General features: G+C 37.7%; 1 protein-coding gene across 2 annotated transcripts in view; it reads right to left on the bottom strand.

Moving 5' to 3' along the window:
* Nucleotides 1-386: 386 nt before the first annotated feature.
* Polr3B (RNA polymerase III subunit RpIII128) overlaps nucleotides 387-14059 on the bottom strand; it is a 236541-nt gene continuing 222868 nt past the window's right edge. For both annotated transcript variants that reach the window (XM_067135003.2, XM_067135004.2), the window contains 4 exons: nucleotides 12167-12297; nucleotides 11861-12024; nucleotides 8308-8397; nucleotides 387-637 (listed from right to left, as the gene is read on the bottom strand). In XM_067135003.2, coding sequence (XP_066991104.1) covers nucleotides 508-637; nucleotides 8308-8397; nucleotides 11861-12024; nucleotides 12167-12297 — 515 coding nt within the window. In that variant the 3' untranslated portion in view covers nucleotides 387-507. The remainder of the gene's footprint in view (nucleotides 638-8307; nucleotides 8398-11860; nucleotides 12025-12166; nucleotides 12298-14059) is intronic.

The following is a 14059-nucleotide window of genomic DNA, read 5'->3' as shown; positions in this document are numbered from 1 at the left end:
TTAAATATTTTGTGTGTTGATTTAATGATGCTAGATGTTCTTTTTTCTTCTTTTAAAACAAGCCTCCTTAATTTATATTATGTGAAATTTTCACCAATTATACCCACCTTTATTTTTGAAGTTGAAAATGAGGAAAGGAGATGTTATAAGTGACCGAATACAATATTCACTATTGCACATTTCGATGTTGGTTGGTAGTGTAATGTTTTGTATGCACATGAAGATATGTATTAAGACAATCTAAAACATCCAGCCCTTAAACTAGAGGAATTAAACAAACATGACTTAGTTTGGTCGGGAATCGAATGAACCAAAGGCCACTACGCTGACCGTTCAGCCAAAGGGTTGGAGGATTCTAATTATAAATATGAAAATGAAAAGTATAATCTAGAAAAATTGCAGATAATTTAATACATTCAAATCTTTCTGATATTTACAAATAATTTATAAATATTTTTATTCTTTCTTAGAAATTCATGACAGTCTTTCTAATCACAATGAATGCATTCAATCACAATAATTCTTGAGAGTCAGTCTTGGAACAATGTTCATGGATTGGAGCTCCTGGAACAACAATTTGCAGGCGTACGGTATGCCAATAGTGGAGACAGATGCACTTGATCGACAGCTGTGACACCTGAAACCAAATAATGATCAGTATTTACAAACATGACTGATCGAACATAAGGTCAGAAACTAAGACACAAAAAACATTTAAAGAAACTGGCAAGAATAAAATAGAGAATGTTAAAAATTATGTACAGAGAAGATTATTTTTATACTAACAACAGTACAATCATATTCATCAACATTTGCTATTAATGTTTATATCTGAGCAGTCAACTTATTTTCTACAACAGTACTGAGAACTTGCATCATTCAAAGATCTAAAGTTTGCAACCCAGTTCTGGCAACAGTAATCCTGAATGCGAGTCTTCCTTGAGATTTTCACACGTGCTTCAGAAAATGCAATGCTAAGCCTCATTTTAAGTTCCAGGGCACATGAACCAATCTAGTTTCTAATCATTTCAATTACACCACAAAGGACCTTACAATAATATGCAATATCAGACCATTTTCATAAAACATTACACAGGACTGATACTAAATGTGTAGGCATATGAAGCAACTAAAACGAAGCAAGGAGAAAAATGTTTCTCGTTATGAAGCAACTCTTCAAGTAGAGGTAAGGTTTCATGGAACACCTGCTTAGGACTTAATCTAAGCTCATGGTATTTTAGATAATTTTATTTATGGCAGCTGTGTCCAACCTGTGGCCCTGCATCACATCACTTGCAGCCCGTAGTAATATTTGTAAGATCATCATCATCATCATCATCCTAAACCATCTCCAGTTTCCTGGGTGTGGTATATGAGCCTCCTCCATCTCATCCTGTCCTTGTACCATTCTTCCTCCACCAACATGTCCCAATCATCACCTCTCAGCAGTACATCGCTCTTAACTAAATCTATCCATTTCCTTCGTGGCCTTCCCACGGGTCGTCTTCCTTCTAACTTTCTATCAAATTCCTTCCTTGCAGTTCTGTTTACTGGCATCCTCTTCATGTGACCAAACCACTTCAGTCTTGATATCTGAATCTTATTGAGGAGAGAATCATCTATTCCTACTTCTCTAATTTTCTCATTCCTAATCTTGTCTTTCCTGGTTTTCTGGATCATAGTGCATAGGAATTTCATTTCAGCTGCCTGAAGTTTGGAATTATCTCTATTGGTCAGTGTTGTGGTTTCGAGACTGTATGTAAGAACTGGTGTATAATAGGACTTGTACAATGTCATTTTTGTTTTCATGGGTATTTGCTCATCCCACAGCAGGTGTCTTACCTGGTGGTAAAATTGTGTTGCCTTATTGATTCGATTGTTCACCTCATGTTTTGCTAGGTTGTCATTTGATATAACGCTACCCAAGTATTTGAAAACTGGAACGCTGTCCAGTTGAGCTTCATTTAACATGACTATTGGTTCTGCTCCTTCCCCATACACTTTCATCACCACCGTCTTGGTCTTGCTGATGTTTAAACCATATTTCTTAAACTCCTCATTCCAGCTTTGTATTCTCTCTCCCAATTCCTCTTCTGAGTCACTCCAGATCGCAACATCATCTGCAAATGAGTACAGTTGCTTTCAATAAGATAAGATTTGTAAGTTATACAATATAATTTATTTCAAAATAAAGTAATCCTGTTTGGAACGTGGTGACCCTGCAAGAGCAAGATATTTTTCCAAAAATTGTAATAAATGATTTCTAATACCCAAATTTTTGAACTTCTATTGTAATTTATAAAAAAATAAGTAAGGAAAGAAACATCATCTGTCTTGGGAGTCTAATATTAAGACTGTTATTTACGATACCCAATATTCACTCATACTTTTGCTGCCTTTAAGCCCTGTTGAACAAAGATTAATCTTTGTACGTAACAAAATGGAATGTTTGCCAGATGTTTTATTAATTAAAGGTTTGTAATATTATACATTAAAAATGACATAGCTCATGGCTTGGAGTTGTCAGATTATTGCAAAGTTTGTGGGGTTTCATCCGTTCACCATTCTACTGTTCTCTACAACCAGATTTATCATTATATATGTCTGTTTTAGCACACTCCTGGCACTAAATACCAAGGTCGGTCAAGAAAAGGATCAAAGACAATAATGAAAATCAAGGTTCAAATGTATTGAACATTTTTGCATCATTAATTAAGCAGTAAAATTTAAGATCCCTTAAAGAGAAAGACGGCATGTAGAGAAAGATAGGAACAAGAAAAGGATCACATAACAGGTCAGTGTAGAAAGAAGGAGCCACAGAAAGATGAGACAAGGGCAAACATGAAAACACAAAAGGACACATCTTCAAATGTAGAGGATGCCAATAAAATGTACAGTAAAACCTTGTTAATTCAAAGTTGTCAGGATCTAATGGAAACAAGAGAGGTCCACCTATTCAATACCATATAATGTTATAAGAAAAATTATAACATTTTATTATACTCGGTACCGGTTTCGATGCTGGTGTGCATCATCAGCAGCCAAAAATAAGAAAAATATACATAGACAAAGTTACAATAAACAATGCATAAAGTACATACAAATTTTATAAAACTGGCAAGACCTAATTAAAAACGGGATCCATAAACATTAACCTATTGTGACCGTTCACAACGTCACCTATGGTATGTCATGATATCCAGGAGATGAAATATGCCGTTTTCCGCGTCATTCTACGAATAAAAACTGCCCAAGTTAGAATTTTTTTCACCCGCTCCAGGACATGATTTGCAGTATCCAGAGTCGCGTGACCCAACTCTAGTTGCTGGTAATTAGCAGTGAGGCAGTGCAAGAGCGCTTGTACGTGAAGAGAAGAGACGTATGAGAAGAGAAGAGACGCGTTATCACGTGACACAGAATCTAGGTAACTAGCCGAGCCCAGAGAGTATATCCAACGGGAGAACAAACATTATACCCTATTTCCCGCATTCTTTCACCACTGCCAACTCATCGAATTCAACTGTTTTTTTCCCTGTTAATTTTTATAAATCGCAAGATACTCAATGGATAATCAAGTGCAAACACTCATTTGAATCAGGGAATTTTACGCATAATTATGAGACCGAGAAGTGCTCTACTTAACTGACAGAGCGGTAACTACGCCATAAACAAGGGCGTGTCTTAATGACTACCAGATGTCGGATCCTAACCGTGCCAGCGAACACAAGGAATCCCCTAGTGCTCGTCATCATTCACCGACGGAGACAAAAGGATGCTTTTAAGATTGCTTGAGAATCTACGAAGCTATTTCAAAAACATTCACTCAGTAAAAATGGGAATACAGGAGCTACATTTTGAGACCTTGTTCATCACTCTACGTTGCATATTACCGGAGCAAACTCTGAGAAGGGGTTGCATTTTTCCCCCACTCTGAGCATCCGAGCATCTCGCCTATATAGTTAGGAGCTGAGAGGCAGACACCACCAGTGCATTTTCAGTTCAACGTCAGTTCGGTGCTAGCTCGTCGCGACTGTGAGTCAGTCCTTTATGAAGGAATTTTATTTTATGTGAACAGTGTAATGCAGTGATTTATTAAAGTCTGTGAGTATATGTGGAAATAACCACAATCTAAGTAAGCTGTCTGCGAGTACAGTGTGCCGCTAATTAATCTAGTCAGAACAGTACGGAACCGTAATGACCGCTGTCCGTGTGTCGAAGAGGTCGTGCGCCGAGCCTCATATATGCCTAAACTAATGCAGCTAAATTAACATAAATAGGCACGTATTTAGCGAAGTGTGTGGAGCGAGCGTGCTCGATATAAATGTGAATTACCAAGAAAGTAACGACTCATTCTCGGCATAATTAAGGGCAGTGTCACGTTAAAATCAATTTCTAATGCAGTAGGGAGCTAGACTTACGACGAAGTGCAATAGAATATGCCTAAACTCTCGTCGTGAAATACGAGAATGCTAACGCATTAGTGGCCTAACCAGTGACTTGTTCTAAGTGACCCAGTGGAATTTCAGAGCCTAGAGTACCTGTCCATAAAAAGGATGGGTAGGTGAGAAGGGAACAGTGTCGGGCTTCAGAGACATACCGGCATTGGGTTGGAATGCTCGTGCTATTGAGCAGATCCAACCATGTATTTAAATTGTGATGTGTAATAAACTAATGCATTCACATGAGATAATTTTCCCCTCATTTACATAAGGAGTCTACAAGAGCGTCGGAGTGACGGGATATCCAGCTGCATGCTAGAATTTGCCTGTGTACCAGAGAGAACGTGACATCTAGCTGTTTGCCGAAATTTCACCTGGTAGCAGAGAACATCTGGAACGTCGCCATCATGTTCGTGAATTGCCAGTTGGTCACCAGAGAACTTCATATCGCTGACTACATTATGGGTTTCAAGTAAACTCATGGATGTGCCCTCCTGTAATGCTGTGAACGTGGCATGCTGAAGGCTGAGTACATTTCCCAGTATTTGTAGCTTTGAAGGTCGTTACCCATTGTAACTATGTAAATTTGCATGTTGACGTAACGTAGATCGCTAGTATGCCATTTCAGAGGGATAATAATAATAATTTCATTTTTATTTGGGTCTTTTATAGAATACTTTCTTCATGGTTTGGAATGATCATATTTTACTTCCATTTTTTATATAAAGATTTGGTAATGCATGACGTAATTATAAGGACCTTAGATTAATTAAGTGTGAAGCGCTGTCAAGCAAAGAGGGCTTAAATATTCTGTAAAAATGACTCCAGTTATCATCTTTCCATAGCATATATGAGTCATCAAGATTTTTCAGTAATTCAATTTTTTTTGTGCACTTCACCTGGTAGAGATCCCCCAATTAGTAATTAAGGCACCTGGAGAATGGATCGAGACAGTGGGGTATATTACGTCGAATTATTTAGCTCGCAAGTGCGTGAGGTAATTTGGACCCGTGTGGTAGGAGTTCATCATTAAATATGCATCGTAGTCGATGTACCGAAAGGAGAAACGAGATGGTTGAGCAGGCTGTAGCCATAATATATAGTGTGAAATGAAAATGTGAAGTTCCCTTGGAATCTGTCATTAAGATACGCGAGATGGATATCGCGATGTGAATATGTTGATTACGGCCAGATATAGAGCCGAGATTTGTTGTGATGCCACTGTGGCCGGTATTGAAAGAAGTGAGATAGATTATTTGCCGTGAAACCATTGTCCGAGAAGGCTTAGTGGACCGCTCTTTGGAAGTGTGTCACGGGCAGCTAACAGCTGGAGTTTTATGAGCCCCTTTAAACGGGGGAGTAAAAGTGTTTTCTTCAGTGAAAGGGAACAAATACAAGTAGCCGGTTTTTTTCCTCTCGACACAACGATTACGTGCATCAATTTAAATACTGCCAATGTCGTACAGATTCCAATATGCATTAAAAGAAGGATCCCTCCAATTTCTGTTCTTAATTATTTACAGCGTGCAGGGAATTCCAGGTTAGATATACCCCGTCTCAGAAGATCCTGGGTTCGTTCCAGGAGACAGTGAAAGTTTATGTTCACTGTTACCAACAGCGGGTGGCTTGCGCCATCTGTGATTCGAGTGAGTGTGTGAAATGTATATGTTCTTGTCCATTTCTTGCAGGAAGTGCTATGATACTCTGTGTATGATGTTTGGTATTGGAGTCGCTCTATGATTTGTCCACAGGTAGCAACGTTGTGTAAATAATGTCCTGTTAGGCGTATTGATAAAAATCTTAATGAAATGAGCGTGTTTATTACATGGCCTATTAAGCAATGATTAAGTTAGGGAAATGTTGTGGTACGACTTTCAAATGCTTGGGAGTGTACATTTAGGTTACCTTCGTATATTTCAGTTCATAAGTGTTCGTAGGCTTATATCACAACCTGATATAGTTTGAGTATATTCTCGGCAAATAAACAGGATTACAGCAGGGTATGTCCATACTGAATAGATTTGTGTGTAAAGTGATCAGTGTATGTGTAAAGTGAAATAATTAGAGAGAAAACGCCTCTCAAGTCTGAGATAGTGTAAATAGTTCAAGAGGGAACGCCTCTTAAGTTTGAATAATTTAACGTATGATGAAGTGTAGAGAAAGACTACCGAACATTAACGTCAAGATAACCTTCAACATCACATGTACAATGTTGTATGGCATACCCATGTAAATAAGGTGTGTTTCACTAGTATAGTAAAAATTGTTATACAAGATATAGTTTCTCTTCTCATTAGTAATGAAATAGTGTTCCTCTCATAATTAATATTCCCCTACTACAGAGAGTATTATTGAAGAAATTACCGCCCCATCGGACGGTCTACTGACCCGAAAATGCGATACCGACTTAGCTAGCGAATCATTCTAGTAGGGGAGGGTGAGGCTTCGACGACTGGGCTGAGTTCGAGGCTCACCGATGGTGCTCCATTCTAACGTCATATTTATGAACCACGGTAACTTGTTTATGTACTGAAGCCTTGGACAGGTACACTATGACCTAAACTTAAAAACTAGCACCAACTGTCTTAAAACTATGAATATACGTCCTCTTGATAAAAGTCCTCTGAATCTAAAAACATTAAACCATGTGCGAGCAGATTAAATTTGAGGACAAAAACCAATGCTTCACTATCATAAAAGTCCAAGAGCATAATTTTAATTTTGTAAGAACATATGTATAAAAGGTTTTCTTGCTAAACATTCACTGAGTATTAGAGTAACCGGTGCAAGAATTAAGAAACCATTTTTCTATTGGTTAAAAATGGCCGTCATTAAAATAACACGACCAGTCAAAAGACGTAACAACTTCCTATTTTGCGTGATAAAACATGTCTTCTCTAACTTAGTCGCTTTCTTTAAGTATTAGATAGCAAGATCTTTTTAATGAAAAATTGGCGGACGCCGTGTTTCCAGGGTACTGTTCTCGGTTCAAATTAGGACCTGAAGCAAATAAAAAAGAAAAGAATGTCAAGAAAGGCTTTTTTAAAAAAATTTTTTTTTTCTATTTGCTTTACGTTGCACCAACACAGATAGGTCTTACGGCGACGATGGGACAGGAATTGGAAGGAAGTGGCCATGGCCTTAATTAAGGTACAGGTGTGAAAATGGGAAACCATGGAAAACCATCTTCAAGGCTACCAACAGTGGGCTTCAAACCCACTATCTCCGGGATGCGAGCTCACAGCTGCACGGCCCTAACCGCACGTCCAACTCGCCCGGTGTACCTGAATGTGATACACGCATCCGTCTTACCCACTATTTTCAGACTCTATGGAAATGAGGAATTTTACTTCCAACAGGATGATGCACCACCACATTACTACTAAGATGTCCATGCATACCTTGATGACAATCTTCCAGGTTGCTGGATAGGATGAAGATGTCCGACTGAGTTTCTACTGCATTAACCGGATCTAACTCCGTTGGATTTCTATCTAAGGGGAACTCTTAACGATGTTGTATACTGTAGAAAACCAGTTACACTGGCAGCACTTTGGGAAGAAACTTAAAGGGCATGTGCTGCAACTGCTGAGGACACTTAAACGTTGCTCGATCAGTAGTTAAATGTACTCAGAAGTGTATCGACGCCAATGGTGGGCATTTTGGGCAACTGTTGTAACTGGAAAAGCCGAAGATGATTAGTTGCTCATAATTTTCTGTGTGTGTGTGTGCATTCAGCTTCGTTATGTTAAGACAATTTTTTCTTTGCTTGTAATGTGTATATATTTTATTGGCACCTTCTGACCTATTTGTTCCTTTCCAACACTCAGAGAGAATATGTATTCTTTTTTCAAGGACATCAACTTACCAACCAGAGTAGGCCAATAGTCCACATTGATTGCAGACATCAACATTGAAGGCATCACTGGAGATCATTAAACGTTCCACTAGCATCATGCTGAAAGGATATCAGATGACTTAACGAGTTTCTTCACATAAATGATAAAACAACAGAAAGAGAAAAATCATTGTTTGGACATATGAATAAAAACTAATGGCTAAACATAATGTAAGACATGATATAAAAGTTTTGTGTGTTAGTCCTTTTAACAGTTAGTGTAAGATGGGTACCACTTATTTTACTAACTACTGCATCAATATTAGTAAACTAACTAGGTAACACAGAGAATAGTATGTTTAGAGTGAGTTGTATTACATTATTCAAGTCTTTTGCATAGGATTCCAAATATACTGTAATTTTCTCTTGTTGCAGCACATTGGTATATCCAATATGGATCACGTCATGTTTTTAACAGACACTGGACGAGGTCAACTTTTCCAAAGTTAATTTAATTTAACAGCTGCTAACTGCAGACCGACCCAACCCAATCCAATCCAACCCAACCCAACCCAACCCAACCCAACCCAACCGCCATTGATCTGCATTTAGGGCTGTCACTCAGGTGGCAGATTCCCTAACAGTTCTTTACCTAGTCTGTTCTTAAACGATTTCAAAGAAGTTGGAAATTTACCACACAACTCCCTTGATAAATTATTATAATCCCTAATTCCTCTTCCTACAAATGAATATCTGCCCTTTTGAATTCCAACTTTATCTTCACTTTATGATTTTTCCTACTCTTACAAACCCTGCTCAAGCTTATTTGCCTACTAATGTCATTCCAAGCTATTTCATCAATGACAGTTTGAAAAATTCTGCTTAATCATACAATCATAGATTTAACCTTGTCAATACATTTCACAGTTTATTGTCCATTCATACATGTATCGAAAAGCTTCAATGGCTCTCTTCTTCAGCAGTGTAAATTACCAAAATATTCTTGGACTTGTTACATATAACCTCAAATCCCTAACCATAATATTATTCAAAATTTGATTAAATGATCTAAAACTTTAACTGTGTCTCCTTATGAGATCAAACATCAAATCAATTCTTGTATTCTTACCGACCTTAACTCATTGCGGACCGTGGACGGCGTAAGACGTTTAAGCTTGCTCCTATGCTGTGGGTCGTGGACGGCGTAAGACGTTTAATGTTCCGCGCGAAGCAATGCTGTTTATATTCGTCATCTATGCATTCTTACACCTTAGTCAGCGTTACTGGTTGTAGCAGGAAGTTGGTTGATCTTTTTGAGTTAAACCTGGCGTTGAGTGGGCTAATATTTATCTTAGCTGTTTTAGCGGGAATATCTCAGCACTTCCTCGCGCGTCAAGACGGTACGAGATTCCAATGCAGTGCGTGTCGTTCTTACCGAGTGTAGTATAATGGCTTATAAAACAAAGTTTATTACGGAAGATTAATTATTAGATATTGTTCACAATGATTATTCTGGTGATGAACTTATTCCTGAAATAGACTCAGATAGTGAAAGTGAGAGTGGCGAGGAAATTCCGATTCCCGAATCCCATAGGCCTATAAAGGAAAGTGAAGTGCCTGATACATATCATCCTAGTTATTGTCCACCTGTTCCATCGTTTAGAGAGAATTCAGGTATAAACGTTCAAACAGAGAATGAGTAGGATATTTTGAGTTAGGTGAGTATTTTCATGAATGACGAATTTTATCAGTATGTGTGTGAGCAGATCAATCTATGCGCGAGTCAAGCGATAGGCGCGGCACCCCGGCCTTTCACGAAGAATTCGTTCATGCAATCGTGGAAACCGATTATTCCAAAATTCTTGTATAAAAATGTACTGGACTGAAGACCCTGTTTTTCATACCCCGATATTTTCTAAAACATTGTTCCGAACACGCTTCCTTCATATTCATTCCTTGCTTCACTACAGTGACAGTAATCATTATGCCGAAAGTACAGATAGGCTGTATAAAATTAGACGTATTTTGGAACCTGTGGCACCAGATATCACACCCTAAATATTTGCTAGAGTTTAGCACAAAGTATCATGTTTCTAACATTTATAGTTCAGGAGTAATGGTAGATTTTATTAAGTAATGCACGTTAAGAGGGCCGGGCATGAAAATGGCTGGTCCAGGCATTCAAGTGTCCCGCTCAGAAGCAGGTACTGAACGTGTTAAAAAGTTTATAAAGAAATGAAATAAAATTATAAAATGATATGTCAAAATGTTAAAACAGCTTTCCTATCTCAACCATTCATTTACTCTGACTTACAACACTCAGTAAAAACCAACCATCTCGTATCAAATAATCCTGATGATGATCCCATACACTAGAACCATACTCTAATTGAGGTCTTACTAGTAGCTTGGCGAAACAGAAAATACTACATGGATGAAAGTCACTAGGATAAAGTATAAATGACGAAATTGGGCGCCACCTGCAAAAAAAATTTACAGGAATAATTGATTCGCAGAGCATGACAGAACTCCAGCTCCAACAGACTCCAACTGGAGTATGATTCCAATGTTTGGGACACATACCAGAATTACTCGATATGAGAAATGGAGAAGATCCAAAGGAAAGCAGCTCAATTGATTTCTAACAAAAGGAGTGGTGTTAAGAAAATGTTCCAAGCTTTGGGCTGGGAAGACTTGGGAGTACAGAGATCAGCTGCTCAGCTAACCAGTATGTTCTATGCTGTCAGTGGAGAGATGGCGTGGAATGGCATTAGTAGATGAATGAGCATGAGTGGAGCTTTTAGAGGTAGAAAAGATCATAATACGAAGATAAAGATGGAATTCAAGAAGACAAACTGGGGCAAATATTAATTTATAGGATGAGGAATAAGGGATTGGTATAATTTATCAAGGGAAATGTTCAATATATTTCCAAATTCTAAATGCAGATCACTGATGATTGCTTGATTCTCTTTTATGTTAGTCTCTGTAGGGTAAATTCTTTAATAATAATAATAATGTTATTTGTTTTACGTCCCACTAACTACTTTTTAAGGTCTTCGGAGACGCCGAGGTGCTGGAATTTGGTCCCGCAGGAGTTCTTTTACGTGCCAGTAAATCTACCGACACGGGACTGTCGCATTTGAGCACCTTCAAATACCACCGGACTGAGCCAGGATCGAACCTGCCAAGTTGGGGTTAGAAGGCCAGCGCCTTAACCATCTGAGCCACTCAGCCCGGCAGGTAAATTCTTTCTTTATGAAAAATGTGTCAGATCAATATTATTAAAACATCACTACCATAATCAAATTTTGGTTACTGAGATGTTCAAAAGAAAGTTTTATAAAATAATAAGGAATAACCATTAAGATTTCCCACTCCCCCCAACCCCTGCCAAAAAAAAATTGGTAACAAATTTTTGACAACAAAATTCCCACATATTTAAGGAGAATGGAAAGTTCCTATATATATATATTAAAATTCAAGGTTTATAAGTTGTACATCTTGATGATTATTACATGTGAAATTATGGTACATGAAGATAAAATTATGAATTCCCTCCCCTCTCTTTTGATGTAAATACCTTGCACCATAGCCTATAAGGCAGTCTCGCTCCATTTCTCCAAGTCGCAAACCTCCTTCTCTGCTCCGTCCTTCAGTAGGCTGACGAGTGAGCACTGCTCGAGGTCCACGGGCTCTAGCATGCATTTTGTCTTGCACCATGTGCTTCAGCTTTTGATAATACACCTGAATACACAGAATATCACATCTTGTCAAACTTCAACCTTCAGATGAAAATAAACATGACTATGAAAACACAGAAGATAATACAGTTTAAAATTTCTCTTGTGTAAGAATCATAAGTACACTTAATGAAGGGCTAACTTACTGGACCAGAATAGATGTAAGCTTGAAGAGGCTCGCCTGTGATACCTGAGTAAAAGAAGTCTTTCCCCTGGTAATTAAAACCATGGCGTGCCAGCTCTTCACACACATCTTCAACCTTGGAACCTCCAAATGCTGAAAAATAAAAACATTATACTGTACATAAAAAAAAAAAGTGCAGAACATGCTTTTGCTTCTAAGCTGAGAAAGTTGAAGCAAATACAGTATTTAAAACAACAGTTGGTATAAACGAGGCATAAATGATAGGAGAAATGGAATTTGTTAGGAAGTAAATTAAACAGATATAATTAACATCAGGAAGATCAAAAGGACTTTGGTACAAAGAGGTGCCACAGATCCAAAATTTTTATTACTGTAAATAAAAAAAAAGTCAGACAGGATGTACTATTAAAGTAAACAAAGTTTGCTTAAAAACACACACTGAACACATCTTAGATCTTTATCTCTACCCAAGTGCCTGATTTAATCTATGTAGGAAATTTAGCTAATGAATAACACATATTTTACTGCAAGTTTTCATATTCCAATGAGCCACATGGGTCGATACTGACCACTCTGGAATTCCAGGATGTAGGAACATGATAAAGAAAAAAATTGAGAACAATCCAGGTACCAAACCAAGCATTATGAGAATGCGAAGGAAGGGTTATATATGTTCATCATCACAACCATTCTGTTTTAAAATCCTACCAACTGAATAAGACAATAGAAGATATCACAAAATAACAACTGTATGGTGGAAGAGTGTTACGTACATACAAATCAATTTTCCAACTGGGTGACTTACATGATGTTCGTGTGTAATATTGTCGCTAATTCTAGGCTATATTTTACCGTCTGAAGCACCAGAGTGAAGCTGCTAAGTACTTTTGTAAGTGAGTATGGTTTTAAATCTGCATTGTGGAGATTAACGTACATTAAAGGATCAATTTCATAACTAACCTCATCCCGCTAATGGCCGGCTCTGTTGATGGAGGTCGGCAAGATTTTTCTAACTCACTGAATCTAAATAATGAAAGCATCATTCCCACCAGTACCTGTGAACCAGGTAACCTCATGACAACCTGTTACTGTTCCTAAAATACTTAATCTCCTAAAAACCAAAGGATAAGTTACTCTGCAGCCATGCCATCCTATCCTACCAAAGATCAAGCTATTGTTATTGAATCTTGTGATGGTATTAGTATCCAAGATTATATACTAGCAATTGGAAAACTGACTAGCCCTAGTAACATCCGATTTGCCTCACGGATATCTAATGGGAGAATATGTATCTTCCTTGCAAGTCAAAAGTGAGTTGAAGAATTAATTTCAAAATACCCCAAGATTCTCATAAACAGTGTTTCCTTGGAAACAAGACCTCTCCTATCTAAAACAAAACGAGTTATTCTATCTAGTGTTTGCCCTGTGATTCCTAATATTGTTATTGAAGAAGAATTTTTGAAACTCGGCATTAAACCAATGTCAAAAATCTCTCCTATTATAGCAGGTCTAACAATCCCTGGATTTTCTCACATTCTGTTTTCAGAGACAGATTTATATTCAAAATGAAGACTTTAACAAACTTCCAGACTCATTCCAAATCGAATATGAGGGTACCAATTACAGGATATATTTATCCTCCGACATGCCCACTTGCTTCCTTTGTAAAACTAAGGGGCACTTAGCTAGAAACTGTCCTGATAATGATAAAATAATAAATGAAGACACCTCATTAAATCAAAACAGCCATTCTCGTGGCAAGATCAATCTAACAGAATTTCCTCAACTAGTAGAGGATACACAAAAAATGAAAACTAACTATCAAGAAAATATTACCTGTATTCCCTCACAAACTACTCTTCAGACAACTGCTACTTCTATAACTCTTCAGTGT

The sequence above is a fragment of the Anabrus simplex genome, chromosome 1, assembly GCF_040414725.1.
Source record: "Anabrus simplex isolate iqAnaSimp1 chromosome 1, ASM4041472v1, whole genome shotgun sequence".
Taxonomy (NCBI): domain Eukaryota; kingdom Metazoa; phylum Arthropoda; class Insecta; order Orthoptera; family Tettigoniidae; genus Anabrus; species Anabrus simplex.
This window is presented reverse-complemented; position numbering and strand designations above follow the sequence as displayed.